A 26,327-nucleotide genomic window follows, 5' to 3' on the forward strand; every position below is an offset into this window, starting at 1 on the left:
ACAAACCTCAGTGTAGGTGGAGCCTCTTCTGTGACCTGCCAGGAAAGTTAGCCCAGACCTAAAACACCTTTAAGCACAAGCCAGGTTATTTTTGCTGTGCAGATGGCAGATGTTCAGCTGGACAGGTGTCTGGTATGAGCATGAGGCACACACAGAGAACATCATGCAGTTTTTGTCACCTCTAAGCAGCAGGGATCACAGAAGCCTTGGAGGTCTCCTAACAAGATTAATTTTCAGGTGCAGTGTACTGTTCAATGCTTTGGGCTTGATTCATACACTGAATTAAATAAGGCAGTTCCCTGTCCATCTTACCCCAAATATGTCTCTCATGCCTGATGGTTCTATAAAATTAATGCACAGCCCTGAAGTTCATAATTACAGGTAACTTTGTTAATATGAAGGTGGGATATGAACAGTGCAGGTTTTTGTTTACAGAATAATCTGTAGTGGTTGAAATGTTTAAGTCATCATATGTTTAAGGTGCTTATTTCCCTAACGTGCTGCTACATCTAACTGATAGGCAATCCTAGTAATAGTTTTTACTTACAGAAGCTAAATGGGACCAAAACAAAGTTCTGTTCAATTTTGTTCGAAATTATAATGACTTTTAGAAGTTCACCTTTCAGGAGTGCTCCGTGCACTTAGGCAGAGTCAGTGATTCAGGTGGATCAAACAAATCACAAGGTTAAAGTGAAAATAGTTATTCAGGACTGTGGCTGGCAGAGTATTATTTTTATGAGCTGAAGTGGTTTCATTGAAACATCACTACAATATTAGTGAATTAGTGGGTGTGTTGCAGCCCTTCATACCCACGTGCAGAATATCTATAAAGAGAGGTTATTCATATAAAGGATTATTACAAATATTCCTCATTAGACTTTTATCTTAAGCTGGTACTTCCAAAGGAATGCAAGCAATTGGTTATTCAAGATAGAGACTCAGGGCAAAGATCTCCTGGTTCATTGCACAGAATGAAGCCAATCCCCACTGACATTCCTTCTCATTTTCAGTATTACTGTTTTAAGTGTAAAGCAAGGTGTAGTATTAATGGGATTCATTCAGGACTGTTTATTTCTGTTTCATCTTAGTGTGACTATTCAGCAAGTTCTTATTTGGTCATAACAAGTCTGAAAATGCTTTGGTAATTACATAAAAAATTAAACTGAATGCACAAATCAGCTGAGGTAAGCAAGACTTATTTGCAAGTTTTAGATTGGTTGCTTTAGCATTGCCTTTTATATGGGCACAGCTTTGAGTCCCTTTCATTTTTCATCTGCTGCAGTATTTCAGGTTGCAAGAACTTTGATGGAAAACTTTAAAAAGGCGACCACAATTGTACCGGTGCTGCAACCCCATTAATCATACATTCATTCCTCAGAACCTGCGCCTCTGGTTTGAGGAATTCACCCAGATCTCCCTGAGGGCTGTTCCAGGTGAGCTCTGGTGAAACTGGCTGTGAAAGCTGGATCTGTGACAGCCTCTTTTCTACTGAGGGCCACCAGAGAGCGAGTGGCACCTGCTTGGTGTCCAGGTGGGACAAGAGGAGCTCATTCTGAGGGGCACTGCAGTGCACCCAGCAGCTGAGGCAGCTCAGGGTTACTCTCCTTGTGCCAGCTCCATCATCACAGGAGTGGGAGCCTCCTCCATCCCAGCTCCACCATCACAGGAGTGGGAGCCTCCTCCATCCCAGCTCCATCATCACAGGAGTGGGAGCCTCCTCCATCCCAGCTCCACCATCACAGGAGTGGGAGCCTCCTCCATCCCAGCTCCACCATCACAGGAGTGGGAGCCTCCTCCATCCCAGCTCCATCATCACAGGAGTGGGAGCCTCCTCCATCCCAGCTCCACCATCACAGGAGTGGGAGCCTCCTCCATCCCAGCTCCACCATCACAGGAGTGGGAGCCTCCTCCATCCCAGCTCCATCATCACAGGTGTGGGAGCCTCCTCCATCCCAGCTCCATCATCACAGGAATGGGAGTCTCCTCCATCCCAGCTCCATCATCACAGGAGTGGGAGCCTCCTCCATCCCAGCTCCATTATTACAGGAATGGGAGCCTCCTCCATCCCAGCTCCATCATTAGAGGAGTGGGAGCCTCCTCCATCCCAGCTCCTTCCCCTGCTGACGTGACCCGGGGTCCTCACGTGATTTTTAGTGAAAATCCCTCAGACCTGCTAACCCTGCTAATTCATAGAAGCTTTCCCAAAGTATTCCAAGCTTGTGGCTCATGTCAGTAGCACGCTTTTTGTTCTATTTCAAAAGGACCATGATTCTGTTTAAAAACCACGGTTTTGTGCAAAAAAACTTGACAGTTGAGTATCAATAGAAGTGGTAATAATGGGCAAGGCAGGAGTATTTGTCTTTTCTAGTCAGCAGGTTTTTTAACTTGAGTTCCTTTATATGTGACCCCGATTGGTGTGGCCAAAGTGCTGAAATTCCGTTAGGTCATTGCTTGTGAGGCTGTACTGGAGATATTTTTTGGTGTGCCTGTGTGCATCCTTTGTCTCTGCATACTTTGGCTAATTTTGTTAGCTACTGTTTGAAAATGTCATTAGACATCAGATCAGTTTATTTAGCTATTGTGGGCTAATCCAAACATACAGGATATAATACACAGCTCCTGACCTTTTCCTGTTATCAGGCTTTCAGCAGCTCTTTCCTTTGCAGACCTCAGGTGGTGGGGAGGGAGGAAGGGCTTTAACCCTCTGGGTGTATTTTGTGAAGCTTACAGGACAGGCTGAAGGCACTACAGCTCACTTTGCAGCACTGGAGAAAGCACAAGCAAAGGAAAAAGTCCAGGGTATTACTGTCTTCCTTAACAAATGCTTGGCTGCAGCCTCCCCACCCTTCAACCCTTTAAAAAAGTTGTAAAGCACCAAGTTTGCAAGCTCCAGACTATGGCAGTGAGTGGGATTTCACAGCCAGCTGACCATGAAGTGCTACCAGCTTCTAAAATCTGCTTGACTGCACATTACTCCTTGAAGCCTTCCAGATTTTGGAGAAAATAGTTGCACAAAAATATTTGAAGTTCCATGACTGTAAATTTCTTCTGAAGGTTATGGAGAATGGAACTGGAGTTAAAACATTATTTCCTCTAGCTGTCCATTTTACTATTGCCACTTTTGATCTATGCTCATGTGAAAAAACAATTTATGAATAAATCTCTACTCCAAGAGATATTTTGATAGCATAAATCTATTGTAATTATTGTTCATAGCAAATTTTAAAGGGAAGAAAAAAACAGAGGAAGTATACAATTAAAATATTGACCTTAATGAATGAAAATTGGACTGTTTGTACTATGAGAAAATAAGATAATTATGGCTATAAAATCCCATGCTGCAAGAATGAAAATAAACAACATACACAGTATGTGGAAATGGGAGTGAGCCATTACAGTAAGAGAGATTTACTAAGATCTCTTTTCCATAGTAATTCTTAATAATGTGGGATTTTTTTTTTTTTTTTTTTTTAATTTAAGGACTAAAATCATCCTGGGGAATGTTCCTGGAGTTCAACAACAGTGCAAGAGATTGATTTACAAACATTTCACACCAGGAAAATATTTGGAAACCAGTAATGTGGTGTTTGGTCACTACAGTTATAAGCAGCAATAGATGCAATTTTTGTTGCATTAGAACCATTTGGCAGGCTAGTGGTTCATTTATCTGTTACCAAAGATTTCCTGGCTAGGAAATCTACTTTGCAAAAATTCCGTATTTTAGGCTGAGTCTTCTTTTGACGGGAAAAAAGTGATTAAAAAATAGCATGCCAAAACAAAAGGTTAAATCATCAGTTAAATACAGCACAGTAACACTGCAAAGTTTGACTCTGTTTCTGGATTTTAGAATGAATATTCCTTTAAGCAGTAGCTAAATGGTTTCCTTAGATTGTTTGTGTGTTGCACGAACCAGATCAGATCAGATCAGATCAGTCTTAAAGTTCATAATTTTCCCCAGAGTGTCTGAAATCCTACTACAAAGAGTCTTTTCGTCTTAAGAGTCTGACACCAAGTAGAAATAAAAGGCTGAAATAATAACACCACTAACTTGGTTTAATTAATTGTATGTTTCTGTACTTAAGCTTGAAGGGTGGAAAGTATTGCTTTAAAGGCTACCTACAAAACTGGTGAATGAGCAGCCACTCAGGGTGCCACTTCAAAGAGAAACACCCAAAAGAGCAACAGAGGGGAAGCTGCTTTTGAATTCTCTCAGTTCCTCCCGGCAGCCCAGGGCTTGCAAAGGAAAACAACCCAGAAATGGTTATTTTCTTTTGTGTTAGTTACATAACCAGCTCCCAGCAAATAAAGGTGGAGGTGGAGCAGCCATACAAAGACTCACTTTGTAACCTGTGCCTGCCATAGCCTCACAAAAGAGTCTCACCTGAATTTAGGCATTTTTTCCTTCCTGGCTAAGGGAGATTCCTTACACTGTCTGCAGCCAACTTGATAAATTCAGGAGCCATGTGTACCTCTTGGTTGCACTGGTGGGTATTTTGTAATTTCAGCCTTTGTGGTTACCCCCGATTTGTACCATATTGCTGAAGCAGTCAGATCTTGGTTTCTACCATTTTTTATATGCATATTTCTCTGTATGCAATATTGTAATAAATAAAGAAGGGAAGGTAACTGCAAAAGGGAAAGCTGGTTTATACAAGAGTGCTCAGACTTCCCTTTGGGATCAGCTGAAGCTCCAAAAATTGTGCTTTCATGTTAAGCATCCTGTGCCACCTTTAAACTTTGCAGCCATGCTGTGGCTTGCATAAAGCAGCATTTGGGCTGTAGGCTGGTATTTAGTGCTGCAGATGACAGCCCTGGCTGGTCAGCAGCCTTTGTTCTGCTCTTTGTTCTGCTCTTTGTCCCATGCTTGTCCTGCATCCCCTGACTGTCAGCTGGTGAATCCCTGGCTCTGCCTCCCTCACTTTTCCCTTCCCACAGCTCTGTACTGGCTTGCTCTTGGGTCTGGGACTTCAGCTTGTGATTTACTAGTTATAAAATCCCAGGATTACAGGTGTGCTCCTTCACTGTCCTCAGGTGTCAGCTGTAACACTGCTGCCAAGATGTCGTGGTGCCCTCATTTTTAAAGGGTGATTAGGAGACCAGTCTGAGAGTAGCTATAACTGATGAAAGGATCAAGAGAATCTCTACATTTGGCAGTTCTAACCCTTTTTTACACTTACTTTATGGACCTGGAAAGGAAGGACTTGCAATAAATACGAAATTCTAAAATGTCACCTGTGCCCAACTTCTCCAAACTTTATTATCATTACCTCTGTAAGAATTAAAAGTCAGTTCATGTACTCCAGAGCAGCAAATATTGTCAGACAATGTGTAATGGAAATTTCTGAGAGCCAATATTTAATATCTTGAAATGAGAAGCATCCAGGATAACTTTTGAAATCACTTGAATTCACTATATATTACTACAAAATATGAAGGTAAATATTAAGGCATTTTCATCAGATGGCTTTAAATTAATCTTTGGATTTCCTTTAACAGGAGAAATGAAGCATCTCTGAGTAGTGGAGAAGCAGGGTGCCCCTCATATTGCTCTCACTGTGAAGTATAACGTAGAGAAAAATTACTTGGAAGTAGTTCCATTTCCATGTTTAAACTCATGTTTTTTTGAGTCCAGAATGCTCTTAAATGATCTAGTTTAGGCCTTGATACTGCAAACTAACTCTGGGTAGTTGGATGCATAAACAGAGGCACAGCAAAACCCCACTGAAATTAATACATCTTGTGTGGCCTGGGGCTCTGTCTCATGGGACTGTTTGCTGGGGGGTTGTTTATTTTTTTAAGTGTTCTAAAATGTTTCCCAAGGAAGTATGTGACGTTCCATAAATGACAGATCAGTAGTAGCAAACTTCAAAACCTCTTACACAGTAGATTTTCTTGGCTTTGTTTAGGAAAGTCTCTTTGATTCTGCTTGCATTTCATATGCTGCTGGGGAACTGTGGAACATACATCTTCTTAAACCAAATTCAGAGAGTACCATGAACTGACACCTGCTTGAGTCTTTAATTAAAAGTGGTTTAATCTCTAACAATCTCTATGTACAAAAGCACAAAGTGTCTGTGTTTCATATGTACTTTGAACTGCCATTCATTTGGAAATCAAAGATTTGTAAATAAAACACAGTATGCCAGACATGATGATATTTGACTGGAATCTCTTCCTGTTGGCATTGCCTGATTTTCCTGGTGCTGTCAGCCCCCAGAGATACATTCTTATTAAAAATTATGGAGAGAGGGAAAAAATAGAAGGAAGACTATCTTAAAAAAGTGTATGTATCAACTGTATTAAAAATATATTTAGAGCAGGCAAACACATACAATGGGACCTGCAGCGGACAATTTCCATTGGGATTAGACTTTTTAAACTGAATATCTTGAAGGTGACTATGTTGGAGGAGCCATTTCTACACCAACTCTAGGTATTTGGGTAACAGTTTTTTTTTTTTATTTTAACAATAGCCTCTAAAAAAGTGATTGCCCATGGAGCTGCATACATGTAATGGCTTTATGACTGGCCTTCAGTGAAGAATTTAAATTTAAAAGCTTATCTTGCTGTAGCTGCTATCTTATTTAATATATCCTTTCTGTTTTTATACACAGTCTCTAAGATTAGTGTAGTTGAGTATATTGAAAGTAATAAAAAACAGACACAGAAAAATTGTTGCATGTTTAAAGAAAAAAAATCATAAAATGAAAGAGGAAGTGCATCATTTATTATAACACCATGTAGGCTAATGAAAAACATACTGCAGGCTGGAAATTTGTTAAGAGCTGAATTTAAAAAGTTTCCACTCCCAAAAAATGCCTTGGGGCCTCCAGCTGTAAGCCTGTGGCTAAAGAGGCCCTATGGTAAACTGACATAAAAAATAAGTACTCCATAACCAGACAGCTCCTGTTTCACAATAGTTGGAAAGACATTTTTAAAAAGTATTACTATTGATGCTGACTGTACTTTATCAAAGTAAAGGGAGGCAGTGCATTTATGACTAGAATGTTAAATTGGGAGTTGGACATTGGGCACCAAAATGTTTATTGTACACAGGAGAATATGAAACAGATGAGGTGACCTGCTGAGAGTAACAGAGCAGCAGCTGGTACTGGCAGAGCTGGAATGAACATTAAATAATTCCTGGCTCCTCATCCTTTGCTCATGAGACTGGGCTGTACCAGTCCCCTGTTCCTCTCCACGCTGAGCAGGTGCCACCCCTTGTACCCAAGCACGTTCTTTTGCTGTGTGCAAATACCCCCTCGGAGTATTTGGTGGTGTTTGCACCATCAGTGCTCACCTGAATGGAATGATGACGTTTTGGAAGATGAAGTTTTGTGTTTGTCCTTTAAATCTAAACAGATTAAGTTTAGATTAGATGTCTTTCCTAAAGGTGCAACTTCCCTGCTGAGCCAGCTTGGCTTTGGCTTTGCCTTTCCCCTTTCCCTGAGCAGCCCTTGCTAATGATTCTCATTCCCATGGGCCCTTGGCTTCCAAGGCAAGTTGAAGTGTCAGGATGCTCTCCCAGGAAGGCACTGCAGCCTCTATTCCTTCTTCACATGGCTTGGGAAGCAGTGTGCAGTTATTTGCCAGTTATACCTTCTGATGTGCCTCCAGTCTGTTTCTCCAGAGGTTTCCCTGCCTGGCAAAGAGCCCTGGAGTGCCTCAAGGATGATGGGACACTTCCACAGAGTCCAGATTTCACAAACTTACAAAGATGTAGTAAATTGATTGTAACTTCATGAGACTGTTCAGGTGGCTGGTTTGTGATTTTTGAGAAGGACAATCTGAGAGTTACTATCATTTATCTCAGCTACGTCTTCAGTCAGGACTTGGTAATCCAGTACCTTTTTACAGAAGTATCAGGTCTAGAAGTCCCAGTTTTGGTAAATATTTTCAGTTTTACATTGATGAAATAAGCATGCACAATAATAATTACACTGCATTGCTACAGCTCTACTTACATGAGGTGCAGCCCAGGAGAATGTCAGTCTGAGATGGAGCCACTAGGAGGAGAAAAGGAAAAAATAGAAGAAAAGGTGAAATAGTTACTTCTAGGTGACTGAAAGAAATTAAAACAAAATTTAATCAAATCTGGTAAATATAGATCACTTTCATCTTTTTGTCCTGCATCTCCCTAAACCACCTCTGTGTATCATTTACAATACCCAGTGTTTTGATCCAGTGATAAGAAAATCTGTAACATAACTGTTTATGGTGTTTGATGTTGTAATACCTCACAGTGGGGCTGATGGTTTTATTTACACTTGTGAGTTGAAGATCTTGAATAAAAGCTGTAGATTGATGTAAAAACAGAACCATAACTTCCTTCTCCTCATTAAAAATGTCACGCTTGGAGGGTTAAAACTGACATGTAACAGTCTTGGTATGAAATATTTGTCCTGTAATATGAAACCACGATAAATGTCACTTTGGTTTGTTACTGTAAAAAGTGGCAGGTTTGCCACACAGTGTCACGTTAATTCACTTTACTGAGTATGTGTTTGCTCCTTTGCATGCTATGGGGGAAAATATAGAGAATTTTATTTTATTGCATTATAAGAAGTGTAATATATCTGTCCACTCAGAATTTGTAACCACTATTTTGGTATGCAGCTGTAACTTATCTAGAGGAGAAAAAAAAAGAAGTAAAGCACTAATTTCCATATGTATTGCAGTAGGAAAAAAAAATAAACAGGCATACATAAGGAATTAAAGAGGTCTGAGCTGAGATTAATGATTGAACAGTAGTATTTGTAGAGAAAGGCAAACTTTAATAAGAGTAGATGAGTTCTCCCCTAAAAAGAAAGAGTAACTTGTTCAAGGGTACTTAATTATGACTGAACTTTGAGGTAAATAGAACACTTTATCTGGGAAAAAATGTTTTAAGATAGCTGCCTATGCCACTTCATTCTTTTTTGTATTAAAGTTTTATTGGGAGGTGCAACTCTGGTCTGTAAAAGATCCGATCTCATTTTGATGCACTTTTTGTCTACTATTAGCACCAGTTATGGTTGTTACCACATTTTCCAGTCTCCCCAGGGCTCCCCAGCTCTCCAGCTCTCCTTGGCCTCTCTCTGCCCTCTGTTTGACATCTTGTGGTTGGCATTTAAGGGCCCAAGAAAAACAAACAGTGCAACCAGTATTTTGCTTGCAATTTTAGCTTCATAGTTTGACGGAGAATAGTAAATAGAAGGATAAGCTGTTACTATTTTTATGTGGTCTTGATCTTAAGAGAAAGGGATTTCCATGGCCCACATGTCTTTGAGATGTGCCACACAGGTGGAAATGCCCAACACCACCTCTGATGGCTGTAAAGCCCTGCAGTAGTGCCTGGCTCATCACAGTCTCTGACTGGCCTCACTTCTCGAGAGCGAAAATAAATCTGCCACAAATCCACGCAAAAAAAGGAGCAGCTGTTCTGTTCATACTTCCATACAAATTTAAGTTACATTCAGGGACGCAGTGGGCCAGCTGCCCCGTGCTTTAGAGCAGAAACTGATTGTGGAGAGCTTCCCCGGGTGCCTCTCACTGCTGAGGTCCCACCTGCGTACAGCTGTGACACATCTGGAGCTCTGGGAGCTCCAGCTGTGTACGGCCAGGCTGCAGGAGATGGCTCCCCTGAGCAATGCAGTCCTTCAGTGCTTCACTTGTGTCCTGTGGCCTCACCTCCATGTGGGTATGGGTGCCACTAGAATTAGACATGTGAATTGCAGAATTCAGCTGGCAAAGTTGCACCGGTTTCTTTATATGCATAGCAAGGTGCATTGCTGGGATCTGCATTCCAAGGAATGCTGCTGTGTGCTCATGGAGCCCTTGGGGCTGGCCTGGAGAAAGGTTCTGTGGTCACCCAGCAGCCTCCAAAGAGCAGCTTTGCTCCTGCTGACCTGCTGCAGCTTCCCAAGGATAACGTGTGACTCACTGCTTTCCTCCTTAGTTACTCAGTAGCCCTTCTGCATTGATTTTCTTGCTTTCTGATCCTTGCTGTTGAAGTACAATTTCTTTTATGTAGTAAATAATGTTTCAGGATTGATTAAATCACAACATGAATCATAATGTAAATGCTGAGCTATACACACGGCTCTTCACATCTCTGAGTGTTTGGAGATGAATAACAAGTTCTGTAGTGATAGCCTTTAAGTGGGTTTGCAGTTTTGCTGGGAGCTGAACTCACTGGTTTTTGTTTTAATGTAGGCAACTTGAGCAGAATAAAATGCTGGTTAATCAGTTTGAAATGAAACTGTGGCATGGGCAGAATGAGCATAGTTATTTCTAGATAGCTTAAAGAATGGAGTATGATTTCAAAGGTCATGTGTAATTATACTTTTATTCATGAGGCCTGTGTTTTATATTCTAACAAATATAATTCACGTGTTGTATTAATCATACAGAATTCCGAATCAGAACATAAAATTTTGCAGTGCTCTAATGAAGAAAAATGAAAGCGATAAGGAGTAGCAGCTATGTAGCTAATGAAGGAGTTAATTTCAACGTGTGTTTTAGGCCATTAAGTACTACAAAGCAAGCAGTGCTGCTTTGCCAGCACAAACCAAAGGAAGGCAGTTAAGTACCACTCCCTTCCCCAGCCAGCATCGCTGGGAATACTGGAGAGCTCCGGCCGGAGTTCCGGCAGTAGCTTGCCCAAGAAATGTGCAAGAAGATATAAATCACTGGTGCAGACTGTCGTTTAGCAAGGAAAATCCTTTGTATTCTGCATGTGGACGTGAGTTTTTCTCTGTGCAAATGTTTTTATCCTTTCAGGTTGGACTAAGTTTTACAAAGTTACAGAGACAAGAGCTCAGGTGTTTTTTTTCTGTGTGTCAGGACTTGCCAGAGGCTGGGATGTGCAGCCCATCCACGACATCATTGTTCATGCTGTGCTTTGCTTTTTTTTTTTTTTTTTTTAAAGAAATCTGAAGCATTTTCCTTGTGTGGTTTCGCAACCCCATTTTTTTTTCCCAAACAGCAGGAGTCCTATCACTAGATCAAATTTGGAATTCACTGCTTCCAACAACTGTCTAATGGATCCACATGTTTACACAGCATGACACTGGCATCCAGATAGTGTCATGAAAGTCATAACCAGTGCTACTGTTTCATGCTTTCTTCCTGCTTAAAAAAAAAAAAAAACAAGAAAAAAACAAACAAACAAACAAACAAAAAAAAAAACAAAAAAAAAAAAAAAAAAAAAAAAAAAAAAAAAAAAAAGGGAGAAAAAAGAGGAATTAAAAAGGGAAAAGCGGAAAAGCTACAGCCACTTTTTTCCTGGTACTCAGGGGTCCAGTGAATGGTTCCTCTGCTTCAGCCACCAGTACTCTCTCACAGAATTTTTGGAAAACACTTTTTTTTATCTGCTCTAACTGAAAATGCCAACTCTCAGGTATTTTATCAGTACTTATTGTATCAATAAATAGATCTTAAAATCCTAGAATCCCAGACCTGCCTGGGTTTTAAGAGACTTTGAAGATCATCTGCTTCAGCCCCACTGCTGGGGACATACCAGGACCAGGTTGCTCAGAGCTCCATCACGCCTGGCCTCACTTCCAGGGACGAATGCTACAAAACAGGAGACTGGAAAATAACATTTCCAGACCCAATCCTTTCTTCCTTCCTGAAACTCCTTGCTGAAAACTTCTGTGTGTCGTGGTGTGCCCCTATAAGTGGCAGCACCCCCACCAGTGCCTCGATGAAGCTCCAGCTGCTCCTCCCTGCCACTGATGTGTCCCTGTGCAGATGTGAGCATCTGCGTGGCCTTATGGTGAATCAAATCACCCAGAGCATCTCTCTGAAAACCAGAGTACCGAGGGGCAGTTGGCACTTGGCATTTGTGTAGCATGGGAGTATTTGTAATTTACTCACCCAAGTGTTTGATTGCTGTTCCCTGTTATTGGATGTAAATAAATCAGTAGCAATTACTTGCCAACAACCTTCCACGGTCATTTGCTCTGAAGAAACTTAGTCCCTGGTAGCATTAAGTGAAGGAAGGGGGGTTTGGCTGGGACACCAGAACCTTTAGTTTTTTTTATGTTCTCATGGGATCTTTCACTTCCACACAAGCAACTGCCTGAACTGGCCAAGTGGTCTTGATTTAATGTTGCTTTATGAACACGACTTGTCGCAGCTGCAGGATGTCATAACCTCTATTTCCTTAGCTTAGATTTGAAATCTGGAGCCATATGATTCAGATGAACCACAACTGCCCTTGCTTAATTTAACTTGATATATTTGTTTTGAAAATACTGTTGTTTGCTCCAAGTTTTAGCTGCTAAATAAATTAAGCCGATCTGCATTGGTAAATGGGGAATACTAACCAGCTTGATTAAAAAACTTCCTAAAAGCTGCAAAGAAAGCTCCAATAATCTTAGCTTATCAGTGCCAATGAAAATATTTCATTAATATTTCATTTGAAAATCTAATTTTTTTTTAAAGACCAAGATTAGAGATTGTCCCTGGGATGAATGTAGCGCTGATGCAAAAACCCCCCAAATTCTTAACCAAAATAATTGTATGTTGTACAGTATTTCAGGGAAGTACAGTGAGCTCACCAAGAACTGTTGCTGCAGACAGGATTCAGACTACAAGATGATGAGCAGAACTGGGTTGGCTTTGCATTCAGAATTTGATTTTACAGGGCTCCTGTTCTTGTGCAGCTTAGAAACAAGCTCTTCCATTTGAAGTAAAGCCAACTGGATTTGTAAAGATACTTATCTTATTCTCTGGCCCCATTCAAATCACCAGAAAATATTAAAGCTGACAAGCCTAACTTGATATGCTTCTCAATATTTTTATGTTAGATTATGGTACACACGGATTTGCACAAGTTCCAGGTCTGAAGTCACTCAGCTGATTTCCAAGTGGCAGATGCTGCCTTCACTTCTGTATGTCTGCTCTCCACAATAGTAAATATTAATGTCAGAGTTTAGTGTCTCTCTTCTGTTAGAGAAATATTAATTTAGTCCATTTTAATATGAGACTAAACTTTTCAGTTTTAGGTTCACAAATACAGTGTGTGTCAGCTCCTTGTCACTCCTTGTTATTTTTGGCATTTTGTCTTCTGGTGAAATTTATTTGCTTATCAGTTGAGCAGGATTTTTTGGTATTTTGTAAATTATTTTTTTTAGAGTAACTCATCTAGAGTAAGCAGGCAGAATAAAAGCTGTGCTACGTCCTTTCTAAAGATATTTGATCATGTGCTTTAGATGTGTAAAATTAAAAAAAACCAAAAAGATAAATTGTCTTTGCCATGACTGTAGTCCGTTAAATACAAAAAAAACCCCCAAACCTTCCCTAGCATTTGCAAAACCACCTTTTTATTAAAGAGACTGAGACACAGCAGAAGTGAAAAATCACCCAGAAGTGTCTGCCTGTGTACCCAGTCACTGAAAGTCTGTCTCAATTGCTACTAAGTCCTGTGAGATTTTTCTTATTGCTCGTTATAGAAATGAAGATTCATTTACAGGCTCTAATTTATAGGAATTTTTTTTGTTGTTATTAAGTTTATAAAGGTCATAATCCAATTACATTCTTAACTTCCACTTTCTACAACTGCTTGTTTGTAGTGGTATTTTGTACATTTTCTTATTTAATTATTCATAGATGCTCAGAGAGAGCATTTTTCAAACAGAAAGTTTGAGAACTGGGAGGCTTTCCCAAATGTTGTTTAGAGCTGTTGGCCAGTCAGTGAAGTGCTTGTGCAGTCTGAAATAGAAGTAGCCCCAGCAGCACCTGCTGGAACAGCATCTGCAGGATGCTTATTTTGGCAAATCAACATTTGTGTGTTGGTAACTGCAGGTGGATCAGTGTGAGGGCACCCGCAGAGTGGCTTCAAATTGTCAGGTGTGTCTTACAGATTGGAAAACTGGGGAGGAAATTGTATTCAAATACTGAAAATTACCTTACAATTAACATGCAATTTTAATTGATGGATTCTGGGCAATTCTACTTCGAAACTGTGTGGACTGAGGGAGGCTTCTTTTCCTCCTCCTATTTCCTCTCCCTCCCAGAGTACTGCAACAAACTGCTGCTGAGTTTAGTGTAAGGCAGTGGAGCCATTCTGAATTTAAAAGCTGATGTTGGTGTCTGGAGGTATTGCTATGGCCTGGGGACTTGGATGAATTCCTTAGCAGTGGTTCCATGAGCAGCTGGAACAGTTTCTTGCACTTCACCATCCCTTCTTTTTTTGACATGGTGACTGAAAATTATTTATACACCCTACGATCTAACCCATCCCATATCAGACTGTGCCATGTCCCAGCCTTGTAGGCTGACCTGACTTTATTTATATTCACACACACACAGAGCTGACATCTCACACATATCTGTCAGAGCTGCAGAGCACTTTCAGGCTGAGGAGCACTTTCTGTAACCTGCTGGCAGCTCGATGGCACCACGTGTGACCACGTTTGCCCCTGGCTCTCTCGGCCAGGTGGACGTGGGCGCTTTCCGGCCAGCAGCCATGTGGACGTGACCACCTGCAGCCACTGGGACACCTGCACTGCCCCCAGTGCTGGTACCTGCCTGATGGCACGTGGTTCTCTCTCAGCTAACCTGCTGCTGGGACACAGAGCTGCCTTCCAGTCTATCATTAACAGAGGTTACTGATTTGAAGGTTTGCACCTTCTACCAGAGGTGAAGGATTGCAGGAGAGGATGGTGAGTGCTGTACTGCTGGAGCAGGGAGAAGCTGGAGGTGGACTGAAGGTGTTGTTGAGACAGAAAAAGAAGAATGGGATTTTGCAACAAGGAAGAAATGGTGTGGTTAATGTGCCACATTACAGTTCCCAGTGGCCCACCAATTTGTTTTGACCTACTCTCGAGCTATGTTGAGGCACGAAGGCAACGTGTACCCTCACACTTGTGATCTTCAGGGTTTGTTGCTGCTCTTTGAAGAGTGAGCTTGATGTTTTAATGTTTTGTTTGAAAACTCAAGCATTTAGATTTGTAATTCTGCCCTTCTAGCCATTTCCCTGATTTACCTTGCAGAGTAAACATTAATTTGTTCTGCTTCCCAGACTTCCTTTTCCTTGTCTTTGCTGTTGGCTTAATTTTGAGATATGATACTCAAGTCATAGGTGCCTCCTTGGGAAAAAAAACAACCAAAACAACAGCTAAGGGTTTGAGTGAGCTAACTATTTTCTCTGTTTAGAAGCAGCAGTTTGCTTTCCAGTATTCTGGAAGTCTTCAAACACAGATCCTGCCAAAGGCACCGACTTAAAGGGCAGCAGTGCTTAGGAGAACATGTTCAGGTTTTCTGGCAGCTCTTACAAGCCACTTAGAATAAACAGGCACACTGCTTGCAGTGAGTGCCCCATAGTTTGGAAAGCACTGCTGAAGGCAAATTTGTGAAGAATTTCTTCTTGTGGTTATAGTTCTCCATTTTCATTTCTTCTACAGTGAGTCCAGTTTCCTCAGGGTTTGATATCTAGCAACTTAATATCAAATCTGGAATTAATACAGCTGTATTTGGAGACTAAAACATTTGCGGGGTTCATAGCAATAATTCACTATGTGGCACAGTGGGGAACTCAGTGTGTTTTAAACATTCTCCCCCTGTGCATGTACAGATTTTTATAGTTGAATTGAGAATTTATAACATGCTGGGTCTCATATTCCAGGTCTGTTTGTTTCTAAATCTATACACAGAACTTGGACTAGGTCATAAATTTCTGCAGATGAAATGAAGGCTGATTAGAATTTTAATATTAAGGAAGGAAATGGCCTTGGGTAGTGCACTACAGAGCAGAGCAGGCCTTCTGTTAATACACAAGAGTATTACTGTTTTCTTGAACTTTGCCTTCCAATCCAATTACAACTTGTGCCTAGAAATCATAACTCTGGTGCCTCCCAGATGATAATGTTGAATGTTATCCTTGTCCAAGCTTATATAATTTCCAGTAGTAAAAACAGTCTTGATTATAAAACTGCTAGATAATATACTCCTAAAATTGAGTTATGGGCAATAGTACATGGTCTTTGTTGATAAACAAAGCAGTCATGATGGTATATCAAATTGGCCCAGTTCTGTCTTGATTTAAATTAAATTAAATCAAGAGTTTTTTTCCTTGGGACGTGCAATTGCTGTGATGACATATTGTGTAACTCACACTTCGTGATAAGAATGAAGACAAAGCTTTCCGTGTAAATGATTTTTTTTTCTGAATCAAGCAAAATAACGGGAATCTCTGTATTGGCTTTCATTCTAAGCACTTCTGTGATAGCATCATGCTCAGAGAATGAAATGAGCTCATCCAAGGAGTAATTCCAGCCAGTTCCCTTATCAGTGTAAGCCATCGTAGCCCAGAACGTGTCCTCTCGTGTCCTCCTCCCTGCCCTCCCTGCTAACTGGATTGGACCAGATGCTGCATAATTCCCTGGATCTGTGTTTACCATCCCTTGGCTGCACACATCTTTGCTGCACATTTACAGCAGAAAATATTATTACTGAAGTGTGGAATCACATTCTGGTATTATTTCATGAAAGTTGATTTTGATTCCTCGCTATTTCAGAGTATGTTATTAGCAGAGTACAACGAATCATTTTCTCACAAAGGGAATGACAACTGTATCCTTGTTTAGATGCTGCCTATGTATTTATAGAATATAAATATATGTAGCCAAATGTGGTGGCTAAACTTGGCTGCTTCTCCTGCTGGTTTCTGTGGTTTTGCTTCATTGTCCAGAAAAAGTGACAACATTCTCAACTCTCTTATACCCATCACCAGGTTCGGTGAGATGTCCAGTCTTGGCAGGAAAAGATCAATGCATATTTGTTTATTTGAGCCTTTAAATTGTACAGCAGACTTTCATCCTTTATTATCTATCTCTAAGAAGTTTTGTTTATCATTCTCACACCATTAAAACGTCACATTAGTGGCACAGTCTGAAACATATTTATCCCACTCTAAAATCTCAAGGGGGTTGTGCACAGGCTGTTATGCAACTAGGTTTATTTTAGATTTCTTCCCTTTTTTCTTTAATCACTTGTGTGATGTGTTTGAAATATATCTCTCATGTTGATTTCTTTTTGTGTTCCATTGGGGAGCATTTGATTTTGCAGCTAAAAGGGTTGAATGCTAAATGTTCTTTTTGCATGGGTACATAAGAGGGTATTCTTTCAGTCAGAGAATGGCATTCCTAGGATTTAAGGCCTGATGAAGTAACAAAAAATATAGCAAATCTAAAAATATAAATGTATTTTTATAATTTGGATGTTTTATATTATAAATCACGGCAGGAAGAACAAACTGTATGAGAGATACCATTCCAAATGAAGAAATTAAAATTATTACATTGTGTCATTCACACTGTAAGAAAAGTATGGATGAACTCTGATTTCTTTAGTAAATATTTCCCCCTATATTAGCCCACAAGTCTTTCAGGAACCAGAATTACACAGGTTTGTGATAACTTGGTATAATGAATCTGATGCTGAGAAATAGAGCTGTATTCAAAGATTTTTGTTTCCCCCTTGTTTCTTAAAGTAGAGAAATGCTAATGTTTCCTTTCTTTTCTGAACTTCCAGACTGGAACTGAATTTGATAATACTGTTCCCAGGGTAAAGCATCCTTCACAGATCTTCTTTGTAGAGCTTATGAATTCTTTTGTTTGATTTCTTGCAGTTTTTGGGCACAGCACAGTAAGTTTAGTGTTGGTATCTGCATTAGACTTGGCATTTCAGTAACATTCCAGTTTAAATGTTCTCTTGTGATTCAGTGCTGAAGGTGCAGTGAGTTGGCAGCTCTGGAGAGACTAATTTCTTTCTTTGCCATATGTTATCTTTGATCAGGAAACCATTTGAACTGAGATGCTTTCAGATATAACATGAGCAAATACAGAAGTCCAGACTTTACCAGACAGTTTTGCTGCAAGGGAGGATCCAGTTGTGCTTTTGCCTACAAACACTTTTTATTTGTTGAGTTACAGTTTTTAATTACTCACAACTGTGAAGGATTTCATGTCAGCCATGTGAGCTCTATGAGCATTCAAAACTGATTTATCATTACGAGTTTTCCATGTATTTGTAGTCCTTCCCCCTCCTCAATTCACTTCACGCAAAAGCTGAGGAGAAGGGAATGTGACTGAAGATTGCTTTTTCAGTAGACCAAAATGCAAAGCCTAAGGCAGTGATCCAGCTGGCATCTTATACTAGAAGCTCCTCAAATGATCCAGGCATCATACAAAATTCTGGCATCAAACCAGGCAGCTGGAGACACCCAGTGCTCCAAAACCCACCGGCACTTCTTGGAGAGACAGACATGGGCAAGCAAAGTGCTCCATGGTGTGCCAGGAGCAGTGTCCCTGTCACTGACCCTGGAGATCTTCCCACTCAAAGTGGTACCTGCCCTGCTCAGTGTGGTCCTTAAATAACCAACCAACTGCAGAAATAAGTGGGCACACCTGTGTAACCCAGTGTTCTCACGAGTAATGAATGAATTCTGCAGTTTTCTCAGACGTGTCTCCACCTAAGAGTTTCCAGAAGAACTGGTGGGAGTGCAGCTAACACCTTCACCCATCATTCTTCCTGAAGGATGATGCTATATCCAATGCTTGTTCAGGCAAAGACATCTTAATCTTATTGTAATAGGTTCTAATTACTCACTTCTGCAAGATCCCTGCCTGGGAGTCTCCGCAAGCCAGATACTCTGTGAACGATTATCCCAAGAAGTTCTTAATTACTGTGGAGTCACTCCAGCTCCTTAAAATGTATGGCCTGTACTGATACCATAAATCCATTTTCCTCTCCACTTGCTGTGGAGGCCTTTGTACCCTGGGTTCTGTGTTAATGAAGGCCCAGAAGTGCTGCTGTGGCTTATTCCTCATGCTGCTGGTTGTCATCTACAGCTGGGCACGTGCCACGGGGACACAGCGACAAAAGACACTGATAACCCAGCAGGTCAGCTATTATATGGCCTAGTTTTTAAAATTCTGATTATCACTCTGGAGAAAGAGCCACAAAAATGCTACAGAATTGTCTGTCTTTGTAGTGGATTTTGTGGCTTCCTATTTGCAACATTTGTTGCGAATAAATTTTTGCACTTTGGCCAAAACAAGACTGTTTTTATGACTTTACTTCCAAATGTGTTGAAAGCTTATGTTGCTGTGTTATTTATTGTACAGTACTTAAATAACTTTATATAGTGAACATATGCTAAAGTAGAATTGACAAATGGCATCTCCCTCAGTGTAACTTCAGAAGAATTTCAGAGAACCTGCAGTTGGTGTCCTACTGCAGCCACGTTACTTTGCAAGGAAGGCAGACGATTATAAAGTTTTGGGACAGAATTAGGGAAATTCTAAATATTTGAAACTGTGACAGTGTCAGGAACATTAAGCCTAATTTGACTGAAATCTAAATACAAACCTTAATCTAAGAAGCTAAAAGGAAAGTAATGAAAGATACAAGGTTTAACTAGGGATGAAGGATTTGAGAAGCCTTTAGAGGTCTGTATGCTCTATTATATGGGTTATGTTTCTGACACCTCCCAACGGGGATTTAAAGTAGTTTTTTATTTAAAACTGAAAGATACACAGGCTGTTTGGTAGTAGATCTACTCTTTGAATAGATAAAAATGCCTAAAAAACTCTCGACAGTTGCTTGTAAGAGGAGCTGTATTAGATATTTTTCTGCTTTTATTTCTAGTAAATTTATTGGCTGAACAGCTTAGGAGGTGTTTCAGGCTAATTATCCATTTGCAAGCAACAACTGTATCTCAAGTCTTTTGATCATGTGCCAGTTTTAAACTGAAAATAAACCTTGATATGACTGCACTTTTCACTTCTTTAAACTCTGTCTTTTGTAGTTAATCAGAAATTTTGCATAGATTTTAATATGCATGCTCCTACTGTCAAATGCGTGTTCCTTTTACATAAATGACACAGACATCCTGAACCAGCTCTGCTTACTTAAGTGGTAAAGGAAGAGAGTTCTGCTGTATCAGTTCTTACAGCATGTGTGTCTTTTCCTGTTAAGGCACTCCTATTCCTAAAACATTTCGTGTTATCACTGGTCGTATGACAGCAAAAATCTCTTAGGACATTGAATCTGAGACCAGGTTAAAAAAAAAAACATTAAAAAATCCTACAATCTTGTGAGCTCAATCTAACTTTTGTTCTGTGGTGACCAAAGGGTAAAAGAAACCCTTTTAAATAAATTTGTTCTCTTTCTAAATAGATAACTAGCCAAATGCATTTCAAGTATTTGTTCAACTGATCAAATATTGCTTTAGGTTTAGAAAACAAATTAACCAAATGTTTGAACAATTAGACATTTTGTACCTGAACACTTCTCTGTGACCCTAAGTACTGTGGTCAAAATAAAAGACCCTTTCCATGAAAATAAGTCAGACAAAAGTTTAGGTTTTTTTTTTTTTTTTAGTTCTTCATGAAACAACTGAACTGTGGAAGTTCACCCTCTTTTGATTTTACCCTTCTATTTATGAGAAAGTCACACCACTGTATCAAATTTAAGTCCTGACTTCTGTAGATACACTGATTGGCTGAAATATATAGATATATATGTTGGGCAGAAACATAACTTGATAGTTGAACATTAGTTTGAATTTGAGATAAACATGTGTGTGGGTTCAGAAAGTAGAACAGTCTGTCCTGACACTAAATAAACACAGCTCCCAGGTGGAAATTCTCAATTTAGATGTCTCATTAGGTTCTAGCTCAATGGCTGTGCTTTAAGATCCTGGCAGTGTTTGAATCACTGGTATTAGATACCATTCCTCTTTCTGCTCTGGAAGTAGAAGGTGAAAACTCCTTTTTCACACTTGTAGGGTAAGATATTCTTACTAATTAGCTAATAACAGGAGTGGACTCAGAGACACATAGGCACGTCAAAGACATTTTCGCATGCTACCTATGAAGACAAGTTTTAAATAGACCAAATTAAAATTTTGGCAGTAAGATTTCAAAATCACCTTTGATTCTTACAATTGCTCTGTTCCTTCTGCTGGCAGTGTCTCCTGTCACAGTGTGTGCCCACTGTGAGCTTACAGACTTGGGTGATGATTGGATGTTCTGTTTACAGAATTATGAGGCTTTTTAAAAGGTTGCTGGAGCTTAATTCCTAACAGGCCACTTGCTTTGAGTCATTGCTGAACTGAATGTTGTGATGCAAGTCCAAAAGGAAATGCAAAGGGAAGGACAGAGGATGGCAACACATGCTGTTCTCTAACTGCCTTGACCACATCTTGCAATATGTTTTTATTTGTACTCTATATGAAGATAACCTATTTTCTTTATTATATTAGATATTTTAATGAAGTTATGGGTATGAGTTATTATTGGATGGCAGCATTTATTTGTTTAATTAGCTAAATGATACAAGTGAAATTTCATTTTGAACTCATCATCTGTTAAACTGATGGAGCAGTTCAGTAATTGACTGCTACCATTACCCACTCCAGAATGAGCAAGCAAATCCATTAATTTTTGCCACAGAAGACTTGTTTCTGGTGTGTTTATTGAGCATTGGTGTGTAGGTAGTGAGTGAAGGGGATTTTCCTGCTCATTCGACACTGCAGGAAGCAAACCAGCATCTTCTCACTGGAGCTGCACCTTGAAATGGCTACAAACCCTTGACAGCTCCAGTGGGAGCTGCCTGCTTGTTCCCTGGAGTTTCTGATGGGCAGGAAATCAGTGTCTGTGCTGGACAGTGAAACACTACACATCACAGCTCTCAGCTCCAGCAGCCACAGAACATCAGCCAGAGGAGAAACTAACTGAACCAGCAGCTCACCTGAGAGGATGAGGAACAGAGGGGAACTTCTCTTTTATATGAGTACTCTCAGCAATGTGGAAATGTGGGTCCTGTACACTGTAAGACATTAATTGCTATACTGGTTGTCTATTGCCAGTTTTTAAATTTACTTGTTTGCATCTGCAAGAAATCAAAATTACAATTTTTTTTAATAATATGAAACACCTGAATTCAAGCCCTTGGAAGCAAAAATTGTGCTTTCTGCCTTTATTAGACCTCTACCGTAACTTTGAAATTAGAGGGAAATAACTGAAAGCCCAAAACAGCAATGCAAGATGCTATTAAAGGGCAACAAATACCAAATGATCCGTGGTAATTTGAGAGTTGACAAGCTGCAGTTCATCACCCCAATATGTAAAAGGTAGGATACACATAGCAACGTTGCATATTTTACACTTAAGTTTATTTTAAGGAATGGTGTCTTCAGCCAGAGGGTGCAAAAGATGGGATCCCACAAGCTGCACATCCGCTTGCTTCCACCTTTCTATCACCTCCTCCTTTTGCTGGCAGAAATGTTCACAGTGAATCAAATTAACAAACTGATTTGGTATTAAAGTAACATTTGTGAAGGGCAGAGAGGTAATTTTCACCCAAATGGGTTTACAAAACTGTGCAAACACTTGTGCCAAGGAAGAGGTGGGAGAAGATGGAGAGTGTGTCTTTTGGCAGCAGTACTGACTTATGCAGGTTTAAATTGTTGCTAAAACTATTACCTGAGATTTTTATTCATAAATGTAAAGCTTTCTTTAGAGCCTAAACAGAAACATTTGGTTGTGTAATCTTTCACTGTAAGCAGAATATGCTCCATCTAATTTATAAGCACATTGTTTTTTCCACTGCAGTCACTATGTGGCTGTATTTCTTCCATTAAGTTAATAATCTCTATTGCATATAATGTGGGTATTCTAGTGTAAGGCAGGCAAGGAAGAAATCAGAGCTCTGTGTAATGACATTAAGCTTTTAGGTTACAGACAGAGTAAAGGACTCACAGCTGCTTAACATATGCCCTCTGCCTGAACTCACTTTATCACTCGGTATCTGACTGCTCTCAACATATAAAAAGTTGCTTGATTGATAGTCGGTTATACAGTATTTGTCAGGGTGAACTGAATCATTATGTGTATAGATTCAGGAATATAGAAAAATAAAGCTGAAAGAAGAACAACAAAAACTCTGACTTCTTTCCCATTCATTAAGCTTTCCTAAGGCAACTGTTTTTGTTTGCAGGAGTTAGTGGTTGCTGGTTTTTCTAACCACCAATTGCTGAGTGATTTAGAGTACATCTCTGCTCTTTTGTTTGGATTTCATTTGCAAAACCATTTAGAGTTATAAAACTGTCAACTTAAGAACATTCTATATATTTTGCCAGTGAGGGCCTCCTGTATGCAGAGTTTATGCATTTCTCTCCATTTTGTGTGCTGTGTGAATTCTCACTATATATCACTTTTCTTTTTCTGGTTGTTCGAATAATTCCCACTGCCTTCTTTAGAGCAGCAGAAATCCTTGAAGTAATTATGAAATTGCATCTCAGATCAGTCATCAGATATTGCTAACCACATCTCACCCTTGGCCAAACCTACCCCAGCAATGCAGAAATACAATGTTCTGCTCGTGCTTAAAAACACTTGAAATTTAGAAACCCTGACTGCAACTAGAATTGAATCAAGCACCTATGCATTAGAAAGCATAGAGCAGAACTGTTAATTATGTTAATTACAGTAGTTAAACCACAGTATGGAACCTTTCTAAACTCTCAGATGTCCTTAAATAACTACAAGCTATGAGTTGAAAAATGTTATGCAAACTTTTATTACCTACTACGTGGAACTTTGCTCTCTGTTTCTCTCCTGCAGAACTCCTTTGGTGGCTAAGCTCAGCTTTACATTGTGTGGAAGCTGCAGGGCCCAGGTCTATCATCATTCTGCACAACCTCAATCTCTCCTTGCCTTGCTGCTGGCCCTGTTTCATGCATTTTATGTATTTATTTCAGATTTTCTATTCCTATTGTTCATAAGGTATGGCACGTTGAAGTCATCAAGTACTTAAATTATATAAATGTGGCTGTGACAAATTTCTGTAACTAGAAAGTTGGAATCTGTCATGAATTTGCACCACTTATTGTTTCTGGATGCTTGGTTGGTCATGTACAGTGGGAGACAAGCCAGTGCTTCAAAACTGCTTTGGGATTTTTGGAGTCAAAACTTTTTAAGGCTCAGTGACAGATGTTAGGAAAGCCTTAAATAACTGAAGAGTTCCCTCACTGAATCTGGAAGAATCTGTGCAGGAAGTACAATGTTTTGTCTTCGCTATCTTAACAGAAAAACAGGTTCTGATTTTCCTGGCTTCCCTAACTTTTCCAGTCTTTCCTGTTGTCCTTGACTTCACATTTCAGTAACCATGTTTCCTGCATCCATGGCAGGAGATCTTATCTCCATTTTCCACCTTATGACCTTCCAGTACAATTTTAGCTCCCAGTATTGCAAGGGAAAGTATTAATTGTTAAAGAAAGTTTAAAAAAAAAGAAAATAAAAGATGAGGAAATTTCTTCGTGAAACTTGATTTTTTTTTCCTTTGCAGATTGCAATTTTATTTAACGTGTTTTAGGAAACATAATTGACTTTTACTTCAATCTTCAACAGAGAAGTATCACATCTGCTTGCTCATTTCACATTCACAATAATGGAATGTCTCTCATTAAGGTAGAATATTTTCATTTTGATTGCAGCTTAATTTTTGTGTTGCAAAGTATATTTTATTGTTTGCAATTACAAAAAGAAATACAAAGCTTTTCTGTTGCCATTCAACAGTGAATTCTGACACCTTGGCTTTTTTCCAGACTAGTTAATTTTTTAAAAGTTTTGTTTTGAAGATCAGGATTTTCCTTGAGACGGACCTTCCATTTGCTGTTAATCTCTCTCTTCCTTTGCTCTCCTTTTTTTTCTGCCAGGCATAAACTACTTCACTTTGAAAGCTCTGCAGTCTAATCCCACTGTAGCCATTATCCCTATGCACTATGGAAATGTTGACTCTTGGTTCAGTAACAACTCAAACATTTACCTTTGACCATCTGCGTTTTCTAATGACCATCTCCAGTCCTGTGCTGCCCTGTGTGCCATGAAGAAGTTCCTTGTTGTTCCTATCTTAAAACTTTCTTTTGATCCCTGCAAAATTACATGATAACAGAACAGGTATGTGATAAACTTAATCCTCCCGTTGGTGGGTCCAGAGTTTCTTGTATTTCATATATTATTCCATCTGAAGTTATCCACTCTGTTTTGTACTTAATTTTAAAATTACACGGGCACAGCTGTTGTTTCCTGTTGTATTTATATTTGTTTTATCAAAGATGGAAAATGTAAGTTCAGCAGGTAAAGCCTGGCTTTAAAACTATCATGCGTTGTAAATTCTATCCATGTAAATTCTAGTACTTATTTTATAAATATGCTTAAGCTACTTATTATTGAAATGTAAATTAATACAATTTTATTTTAGGATAACTTGCTAGATGCCTTAATTCCAAAATAAGCAAACCCTACCAACACCTTGTTTTGTGCTGCTTTTACAATTATACTTTTCAGTGTGGTCTGCTGGAAAACGAACAGGTTTTATGGAGCATTTTTACTAAATAGTCAACAGGTTTTAATTTAGCTTCTTAAATCATAATTGTTTTTCAATTTTCTGCTCTGCCTCACAAACGCATAATGAAGGCGCACCTGATGCTATAAAAACCAGATGTCATTTCAGTATTTTCAGCTGTGTGATAAATTTGGAGAGCTTAAAAGTTAGTATCATAGATATATAGTTAGAAGTGAGTTCACAAGAACAGAAATCATGTAGAGCGTTGCTAAATAAATAGGAGTTTGGAATGGGTTGCACTTTATTTTCAGAGACTTTCAAAATTATGGATGGAATTTTCTAAGGAACTTTCAGGAGACCATTTCAAACTTACAAACAAATTCAAATTCTTTCTCCCTACCAGTCATGTTAAGTACCACTTGCACTTGCTCATGGGGATTTGAAGAGCAGCACGCAGACCTGAAGGAAAGTTAGATTGTGTAATTCATGCCAGCTCTTAAAAACATTTCCTCCTTTACCATTCTCCTTGAGAACTTCTTTAAGAACTTCTTAAAACAGAATGTTCAGTGGCAACTGAACTATGCCTGAAATACAGTTTTATAGTACAGCTTTATAGTACTTGTTTCTTTAAACATTTTCAAATTCTGCATACAGATGTTCAAAGGTCTCTTAGTCGAAATTATATACATTTAGAAGAAGGATCATATCACACAAATTAATTATCACAATCTCAATCATCCGTATCTGGTTATCACTAGGCAGGAAGTCAAATGCAAAAATCACTAATGCTCATCACATTTCTTCCTTATTTAGTTTAAAGGTGTCTATTTTCACAACCAAACTGAGGGTCCAGTTCTCTGTCTCTCGAACCATTTATCCCATTGTAAAGCAAATCAAGAGGCAAGACACATGCTGAGGATGGAATGAAGGTGCAGGACAGGCTGCTCGTGTTCTGAGTGCTGCTGTGGGTGTCTATTTTAGGGTGA

General features: G+C 39.5%; 2 protein-coding genes across 4 annotated transcripts in view; one reads left to right on the forward strand and one right to left on the reverse strand.

The window, feature by feature from the left end:
- Positions 1–26,327, forward strand: part of CHLSN (cholesin) — a 121,016-nt gene that overhangs the window by 59,428 nt on the left and 35,261 nt on the right. The window contains exon 1 of one of the 3 annotated variants that reach the window (XM_014870004.2): positions 24,831–24,953. The exons of the other annotated variants lie outside the window; for them this stretch is intronic. Within the exon in view, the coding sequence (XP_014725490.1) occupies positions 24,939–24,953 (15 nt within the window). The 5' untranslated portion in view covers positions 24,831–24,938. Of the gene's footprint in view, positions 1–24,830; positions 24,954–26,327 lie in introns of those variants that run through there. 3 annotated transcript variants of the gene reach the window in all.
- The window catches only part of GPR146 (G protein-coupled receptor 146), a 46,523-nt gene that overhangs the window by 16,356 nt on the left and 3,840 nt on the right, over positions 1–26,327 (reverse strand). Inside the window, exon 2 of the mRNA XM_014869982.2 lies at positions 7,965–8,006. The gene's annotated coding sequence lies outside the window, so the exon portion shown is untranslated. The remainder of the gene's footprint in view (positions 1–7,964; positions 8,007–26,327) is intronic.

The sequence above is a fragment of the Sturnus vulgaris genome, chromosome 16, assembly GCF_052056855.1.
Source record: "Sturnus vulgaris isolate bStuVul1 chromosome 16, bStuVul1.hap1, whole genome shotgun sequence".
NCBI classification, from domain to species: Eukaryota; Metazoa; Chordata; class Aves; order Passeriformes; family Sturnidae; genus Sturnus; species Sturnus vulgaris.